The following is a 9,223-nucleotide window of genomic DNA, read 5'->3' on the forward strand; positions in this document are numbered from 1 at the left end:
TAAACACTAAATCATTTAAATTCACTTTTTTCCCCACCCAGAAAACTCACAAAAATTCAAATCTGTTCAATTAATTCTCTACTGAAAAAAATTTTGAACTCTCCTTCTACCTTGTTTAATTTTGAGATGTTTATCCCACACAACTTAGCAATTAACTTGGTATTTAAAAATATTTAAAGCATGCCCTGGCTGGTGTGGCTCAGTGACTACAGCATTGGCCCATACAATGAAGAGTCAAGGGTTTGATCCCTGGTCAAAGGCGCATACCTGGGTTGCAGGTTTGATCTCTGGCCCTAGTTGGGGCTCATGCAGGAGGCAACCGATTGGTGTTGGGGTCTCTCTCTCTCTCTCTCTTTCTCTCCCTGTCTCCCCCCCTCTCTCCCTTCCACTCTCTCTAAAAGTCAATGGAAAAATATCCTAGGGTGAGGGTTAGAGAGAGAGAGAGAGAGTGTGTGAATGTGTGTATGTGTGTGTGTGTGTGTGTGTGTGTGTGTGTGTGTGTGTGTGTGTGTATTTACAGCACTTTTCTTTTCAGGAATTTTCTAAGACAGAACTAGTACACTGGTCAGTCCTAGAAGATGGTTTTTTAACCCTGTTATTAAACATGAGCTTATTTAACAGCCTTTAGGACTTCCCCAAATTATCAACAAAATTCTCATATCCGAGGCATTATAAAAAGCTCCTAGATTATCACTCGAAATCATTCATTCACCAAATGTTTACTGGAGATATAGGACTATATGCAGCGGACTGGCAGAGTGCTGTGTCATAAGCATCTCGAGCACACCATTTGGCTAGGTGCCCTGCAGAAGTGGAACACATTCAAGCACTCCACAGGTTGATGAAGACCGGACTGCTCTCCAGCATTCGCTTCAGAGGCAGAAGATAGGAGAGTGGTTAACATGCAGGCTCTGGAACGAGACCTGGGTTTATAAAATGCTAGCTCTACCATTTCCTAATAGCCACAGGTCCTTGGCCAAATTACTAGAATGCCTGGGCCTCAACTCCCTCACCTATAAAATGGAACTATAAACAGGATATCATGAGGATTAAGGAGATGGTGCATCCAAAATTGTGTCTGGTGTATAGTAAGGATTTAGGTAGTACATGTTGGCTATTATAATTTCTACTGTATTCTTCTTTTAATGTTCTTTTGCATCCTTACAGAGGAATAATCAACACACACACTAGGTTTTCCTTCAAGTAGCATTTCCCTCCCCCCAACTCAGTGGACGGGTTGGATTATGTATGCACTGATCATGTATCCTGATGTTCCCTTTCTAAGGAGTGTAAAGTCCTCATTCTGATTCACAGGACAGTGATTCATGGTTCTCTTCCTCCTCCCTTCCCTCTCCTCTGCCCTCCTCCTACACACACAATGAAACATAAAAACACAATCAAAGAAACAGCAGGGCTGCCCTAACTGGTTTGGCTCAGTGGATAGAGCGTCAGCCTGTGGACTCAAGGGTCCCAGGTTCGATTCAGGTCAAGGGCATGTACCTTGGTTGCGGGCGCATCCCCAGTGGGGAGTGTGCAGGAGGCAGCTGATCGATGTTTCTCTCTCATCGATGTTTCTAACTCTCTATCCCTCTCCCTTCCTCTCTGTAAAAAATCAATAAAATATATTTTTTTAAAAAAATTCTTAAAATCTTAAAAAAAAAAAAGAAAGAAAGAAACAGCAGGGCTGAAAGCTGCAGCCTCAGTGAAATCAAGACACAGGCAATCTCCATCCAGAAGGACTAAGCTGATTTCTGATTTTCACAGCAGCCCTGGAGACTGGGGCAGTGGGTCTGAAGCAAAACTCCTCCTGTGACCCCACTTGGTAGCAGCTACTGTGGTGTGCAACAGGGATGCGACAATCGGGAGTGCTGGTGGCGGCTGGCAATTTGTTCTCTAAAGGGAGGACTGGTGCGCTTGCAGCAAAGCATAGCTCAAAATACACATACCACATCAATCTATCCATTCTAAATTTAAGAAAACCCCGACCTGGAAGACTCATCATTATTCACCATTCCTTTAATTAACTCATCAGAATAAAGCAAATCACTGATTCAAAGCATATTCAAAAATGCTCAGTTCACTACTTCACTAGATCAGGTTAACCTACCATAGAAGTGTGTTTCCACTCTCTCCAGTTCCTGCCCAGGAAGTAAGCATGTGATCATCGCCTTACTGCATCTCTGCCCAGCCATTTCCACTGTGAGAAGGGCTACGGCATCCTCTTTTCCTTGACTGCTTTTGGCCATTACTCATCATACTGTTCTGGATCGATTTCCATACCAGAGAACACAAGATGTACTACAGGGGGGCACCATGGCTGGCAGTTTTTTCCTTCAGATGTTAGAGACTGTACTTATGATCATCATTTCTTACTGTAAAAAGGAAGGGTATTTCCAGAGCCACAAGTAGAAATAAAATGCAAGTGCCTGACATTACTCTTCTGGAGAGGCCAGGCTGTCTGTTTCAATTGCCTTTATATTACTGACACCTAGAGTGGCAGTTAGCACACAGAAGGTGCTCAAGCAAGTTACTTAGTGAATGAATGAAGCCTCTTGTGCTCAGAGTTGCGAGTGTCTGTAGTTTACAAACATGTAAATGACAGGCATGTGAGAAATCTATGTGATGAGGAACAAAATACCAGAAAGACTATACTATTCACAAAATTAGCAGTCTTGCCATTTTCAAGTTTATGATCACTTCTTATATAGTCACTAGAGTCCCGGTGCACGAAATTCATGCACGGGTGCAATCCCTAGGCCTGGCCAGCAATCGAAGTGCAGGCATCAGCATGGAAGGGCAGGTCCCAGCTGACCTCTGGGCCCTGGGCAGCACCTGGGCCCCTGCGCACCCCCCTCCGCGTGAGTCATGGCGCCTGAGTTCCCACGCGGAGATGAGGTGAGTGTAGCCGGACACCGCAGGCTGGGGCGCAGTGTGGGCCTCTGGGCCGCCCAGCAGCACTGCACGGAAGCCGGGTGGGCAGTGCGCTCTCTCCCGGCTGGCCTCGTAGACCGGTTCCTGCGCAAATCCATGGGGAGTCCGACTGGCCCCTGCAGTTCCAGTGGCTGCAGGGCAGGCCCCTTGCGGGCATCCTGCACTTGAATGCGTGGGCTTCCCCAGCACAAGCCCTGACGCCCTGGGGGAGGGTAACAGGGGGAGTGAGAGCGAGCTTGGCGGACACCCCGCATTCTCACCACACCTCTGTCCCCATCACCCCTGCCCCCAGATAGCTGGTGAGGTCGCAGCCCCCTGCCCAGGTGCCACAGGAGGTTGGTTGCTGCCACCTACCCCCAGTTCCCTGTCCCAGCCTGGGGCCTGGCCCTGATCACGTGATCAGGACCTGCTGTCTGCTGGTTGCTGTCTGCGGGGCAATAGGTTGGGGGGGCCACCCACCTGGCACCCTCAGTGCCTGGGAGCTGGGCGGCGGCGCTGGCTGTCTGCAGGGTGATCAGGCCCCACTCGCACCCACCTTGGCCTGGTGCTGCCTGCTCACCTGCTCCATCATCCCACCGCGGTCTTGCTCTAATCGGGGCTCTAATCGGGGCCCATCGGGGCCAGCAGCGCCTCCACTGCCGCCGCCCCCTGGTGGTCAGCACACGTCATAGCGAGCAGTTGAACTCCCAAACAATTTGCATATTAGGCTTTTATTATATAGGAGGATAACAAAAATGGCTACCATCTATTGAGTTCTTACTGTGTACTGGACATTTCATAGAAATTACTGCATTTATTCCCGGTAACATCCCTAGGATATGGAAGAAGAAACTTAATACTTAGAAAGATTACAGGGTCCCAAATCCCACCACTGGTCAGCAGCACTAATGCAAGATCTGTCTTCTGGGGGTCAGCCTGATGAGAGTGGTTCTGTAGGCAGAATACTCTAGTCCTTGCAGGCAAGACGGAATGGAAGTTGACAAAATCACTGAGCAATGAGGAAGCTAGTGCACCAATTATCTCTTCTTGAGGTTCATAAGTGGCTAACCTAGATGGGAGATGACAGGAGGAATGAACCAACTCAAAAAAAGGTCCAGTGGAAATGGCTGGTAGATTAGAGATGAGGGAAGAGTAAGCACTCAGGATGACTAGAGTTCTGATTAGTGGTGGTACCAACAGAACAAGAAAAAATTATTCACCTTACATAAGGATCAAAAGGCTGCTGAAAGTGGCCTTTTAGAACATTTAAAATTAGAACATAAAAGTTAATCCACACATAATTGATTAAAAAAAAAAAACAGACTGCCTGTATTCTTAAAGAAATGATAGGCTTTAACTATGTAGGGCATGAAAAAAAAAAGTAGGAGTCTAATTATGTATGTTCTTTCTTTTAAAGTAGGGGTGTATTATGTGCATCAAGTTAACATGCACACTTCTGAATTTTACCCAGATGAAATTTAAAAATGTGAATGATCTGACTTGTCAGCTTAGAGACAATCACAGAATTCATCAATTATATTACATTTTCACTGAAGGGGACAAAAAAAAAAAATCTAGGTTAATCCACCTGGCTGTAAAAATAGACTCCTCCAATGTGAAAATAGTAAACTGCCTCATTATTATTCTAGTCTCAAAGGCTTAACCAAGCTCAGCAAGAGACATGTGTATTTTCCCTGTTCTCTCCAAAAAGTATCAATTTTGAACTAAAAAATAAAAGACCATTTGGTAACCAAGAATTTGATCTCATGGAGTCTTGGGTCCTTCCTAGGAGGAAACCGCACATCTCTGAAAGGTTAATAAACTCTTCCCATGCATCTCCAGTTCTCCTTAGTTACAGTGTTTTTAGGGGAGCTAATTTACTAAATGAGTTCACAAAAGGGTTCTTTTGAAATACTCTATTAGATAGATGGTTTATTACCAAAGCGAGGATGACATCAATAAATTAAACCGGCTGGTGTGGCTCAGTGGTTGAGCATCGACCCAGGAATAAAGAGATCATGGTTCAATTCCTGGTCAGGGTATGTGCACATACCCTGACCAGGAATTGACCCCCACGGTTGCAGGCTTGACCCCCAGAAGGAGGTGTGCAGGAGAGCCAATGGATGATTCTCATCACTGATGTTTCTATCCCTCTCCCTTCCTCTCTTTAAAAAAAAAATCAATAAAAATACATATAAAAAATTAAACCCTAATACCACTTGACGTTTTCCTTTTGCATACTTTCTGAGTATAAAGAAAATATGGGTATGTCTTTATAACTACAATGAAGTGAATCCCACAAAACAGGAGCTAGAATCACCTAATGAGATTCTCGCAAGAAAATTATTGCTGCTTTCCCTTCATTACAGCAGGCTTATGGCAGCTTTGAGGACAGACTCAAAATTACATCAGCTCCACTTGAGAAAAGTTCTTATACAGTAACAAAATTTCCACTAGTTCTCTCTACTCCTCCTGACTCAACTAGAAGCAGACAATCAAGAAGTTTAAACAGTGATATCAGCATCACTGCTATGGAACTTGTGATTTTATCCACTAAAGTTCCAACCCTCATTGGTTTGATTTCTTTTAGTCCTCACTAGATTTCGTTTGCTCAGTAAGATAATTTAGAATAATCAGTATATACTATAATGTCTAACTCCATTTTAATATACGGTCTATTTAAAAATCAGGTATAGTCATGCACCATGTAACAACATTTCGGTTAATGACAGACCACATACATCACCATGGTCCCATAAAATTATAATGGAGCTGAAAATTTTCTATCGCCCAGTGACATCTTAACAGTGCTACACATTACTCATGTGTTTGTGGAGATGCGGGTGTAAACAAACCTACTGCACCGCCACGCATATAAAAGTAGAGCACATACAATTACGTACAGTCCATAATACTTGATAATGATAATAAGTAACTGCTACTGGTTTATGTACTTACTATACTATACTTTTAATCATTCTTTTGGAGTGTAGTCTTTCTACTTATTAAAAAAAAGAAGTGTGCTGTAAAACAGCAGCTTTGTTACGCTGGCAGACATCCATCTTGTGTTTACCATTCTTGACCGCATTGTGTTCTCTTGTTCTTGATTTAATCTCATGCTGTTTTGTACAGTAACATGCTGTGGCCTGGGAGCAATAGGTTATATACCATACAGCCTAGGTGTGTAGTAGGCTATACCATCTGGGTCTGTGGAAGTGCACTCTATCCAGGGGTGGGCAAAGTAGGTTTACAGTTGCAAGTATGGGAAACCCAGTTTATTCTTGTATTATTATTTTCTACTAGAGGCCTGTTGCACGAACATGCACCAGTGGGGTCCCTCGGCGTGGCCTGCAGGATTGGGCTGAAACCAGCTCTCTGACATCCCTCAAGGGGTCCTGGATTGCGAGAGGGCGCAGGCCAAGAGACCCCACCGGTGCATAATTGGGGCCAGGGAGGGACATGGAGGTTGGCCAGCTGGGGAGGGACCACGGGAGGGCTCCAGGGCATGTCTGGTCTGTCTCGCTCAGTCCAGTCCTGATCGGCCAGACCCCAGCAGCAAGCTAACCTACCAGTTGGAGCGTCTGCCCCCTGGTGGTCAATGCACGTCATAGTGAGCGGTTGAGCGGCCTTAGCATATCATTAGCATATTACACTTCGATTGGTTGAGCGGTTGACCAGTTACTTAGCATATTAGGCTTTTATTATATAGGAAGGAAGGATACCAACGACTGTAAACCTACTTTTGCCCACCCATATGTTCCCACAACAATGATATCACTTAGTGACCCAGTTCTAAAAACTATTGCTAAACCATGTTAAGCAGCATATGACTCTATCTCTACAACTCACCAAACAATGTAGTAGGTAAACATCCTGGGAATAATTTAAAAAAAATAAGAAACCTTCACACAAGGGTGTGGCACTTTAACATAAAAGAAGGGTGTAGAAAGGAACAATATAGCAGAAAAATTAAGTCTGCAGTTAAAGTACTCATTTGCTTCACCACTTCTCCTCATAGAAGTTGAGGTACAAACTTTATCACCACCATATTACTGATTATGAAGAGTGAATTTTTAGTAGGTTTGGTGAGTTTTGCCAAAACATTTAAATGATTTCACAGTCAGCCAGCCATCCCTCAAAGATTACTAATCTTGTTTACACAAAGATTATCACAGTTGTGACAACTGAAACCAAGCTTCCAAATTTCTTCAAGTCTGAAATTTCTTGTCACCTGAGACATTAATATAGACTCCCCCAATTACAAATGCATTAGAAATAAAGACTGTCAACTTTCTTCATAGTGTGACTGTTAGCCAGCTGTCAGCCTTCTGAAGTGTACACAATAGAACTTTCTGTTAAAGTGCCACAACCTTTTGTGAAGGTAAACAAATAGCCTTTGTCAATGCTTCTTCCTAAACAAAGTTTCTGGTTATCTTCGTAACAAATCGTTATGAAACATTTAAAGAAAGTGCAGAAAGTAAGAGAATTCTTTTGGGGGAGGAGAGTGGAGTTGATGCAGGAGGTATTATTATTCCACCAAATATATTTAATCTGTAAAAACAAATCATTCGGTTAAGTTGATTAACAGATGACACAGGAAAAAGGGAAAACAGGTAAGTAGACCAGGGAGTTGTCACTTCACTTCTGGGGCGAATGATTACTTCTCTGAATTACGATTGCACACCCACATCCTCCTGCACGTGGGGCGGCGCCGCACTTCTGTCCCTGTTGCTACTTTTCCCATCCCACGGGCCGCTGGTCTCTATCTGGGAGGTGGCAGGCCAGAATCTGAGCAGGACTCTTCCTCCCTGAACTTTACACAGGGAAGCTGACACTCCAATGCTGAGGTCTCGGACGAGCGAGTACAATTAGCTGAGCAAAAAAACAAATCCAGGTAGCTCCTGCCAGAACGAATGCCAAGGTGGAGGAGGTGCTGTTGCAAATGGCATTTCAATGAGCCAAGGTCGGGGGAAACGGGGCGCAGGGAGAGCCTGGACGATTCAGCAGCCCAGGGGGGGGCGAAGGTATCCCCGAGGAGGGGTATGGAGAAGGCTTCCTCTTCCGTCTTTATTTGAAGCGCTACAAGAATCGTCCCTGCTGCCCGCTCTGAAGAGCTATTTTCACCCACAGCCAAAATCAGCAACAGCCAATTACACTGCAATCAATGGAGAGCGCGCTGCTCGGCTCAGCGAGAAACTCCGAGAGGCGGCTGGAAGACTGACTTCTCTCTGGGCAGAGCCCCTGGCGCTCCCGCCACCTGCCCCGCGCCCGAAACCCCGAGGGGGTCAGGCGGGAGGGGAGCCCGTCCCAGCGCGGACGCGGGCCGCCGGGAGCGAGAGTCCCTTCCACACCGCCCCGCGCGGCGGGCGCTCCCTGGTGGAGAGCGCGGCGGGGCGGAGCGCGGCCGTCGGGGAGACCCGGCGTCCCGGACAGGCGCGCGGGGACCGAGGACGGCGGCTGGCGGGGAGTCGACGGGCCGGGCTCGGCTCCGCGTCCCACCGGGGCGGTGGGGACATGGGGTCTCCGAAACGCAGGCCGGGCTCCGACGGCCCCCTTCCCAGCCCCTTCAGCGCGGACAGGGGCGGGGAAGCCCGGGCGCGGGGCAGCAGGGGAGGGACAGGGGCGGCAGAGAAAAAACGGGGGGCGGGGGTGGGGGACGAGAGTTCGTCCACGAGGCAGCCGGAGCCCATCGGCCCGGCGCCCCCACACACTCAGTGCGCGCCACTCACCCGACTCTTGCAGCGCTGGTGCCGGCCCGGGTCGGAGTAGGTCCGGTCCACGGTGAGCGCCGTGTCGCTGCCCGGCATCTCGGCGCTGGCGCGGGGAACTTTGCCGTCTCCTGGGGCCGCCGCGCCGCGAGCTGCCGGCCCTGCTCCGGGCGCCGGGGGCGGCGGCCGCGCGGGAGGAGGAGGCTGCTGCGGCTGGGCCGACCGCCGACAGGCGACACCGCCGAGCCGCCCTGCGCCGCCGCCGCGGGGGAGGGGGCGGGGCGGGGCGCGAAGGCTCCGCCCCTCCTCTCCCCGCCCCCCGTGCGCGGCCGCCCGCCGCCCCGAGCCTTCCCCAGGTGTGACTCCCTGCTCCCGCCCTCGCTGAAACTTCACTCTGCCCCCTCCCACACTGCCCTCTTTTCCTTCAAAAGATGAGAGACATCTATTTGTTGACTTATTCGTATAATTATGACAAAAGGTGGATTTTTGACAAGATGTTGACGCTTGCCTTAAATGCTTGCTTTCAGGTGTTTAATTATCCAACGTGCACATATTGGGCATCTGCCATGTGCCAGGCCCTGGGACAGGGACCAGAGGTGTTCAAA

At 47.9% G+C, this 9,223-nt stretch overlaps 1 protein-coding gene across 1 annotated transcript in view; it reads right to left on the reverse strand.

Annotated features, from left to right (window-relative positions):
* The window catches only part of TMCC3 (transmembrane and coiled-coil domain family 3), a 70,132-nt gene extending 61,241 nt beyond the window's left edge, over nucleotides 1-8,891 (reverse strand). Inside the window, exon 1 of the mRNA XM_059683810.1 lies at nucleotides 8,640-8,891. Coding sequence (XP_059539793.1) covers nucleotides 8,640-8,717 — 78 coding nt within the window. The 5' untranslated portion in view covers nucleotides 8,718-8,891. The remainder of the gene's footprint in view (nucleotides 1-8,639) is intronic.
* Between the last annotated feature and the right edge of the window lie 332 nt (nucleotides 8,892-9,223).

This window comes from Myotis daubentonii, chromosome 2 (assembly GCF_963259705.1).
Source record: "Myotis daubentonii chromosome 2, mMyoDau2.1, whole genome shotgun sequence".
Lineage (NCBI taxonomy): Eukaryota > Metazoa > Chordata > Mammalia > Chiroptera > Vespertilionidae > Myotis > Myotis daubentonii.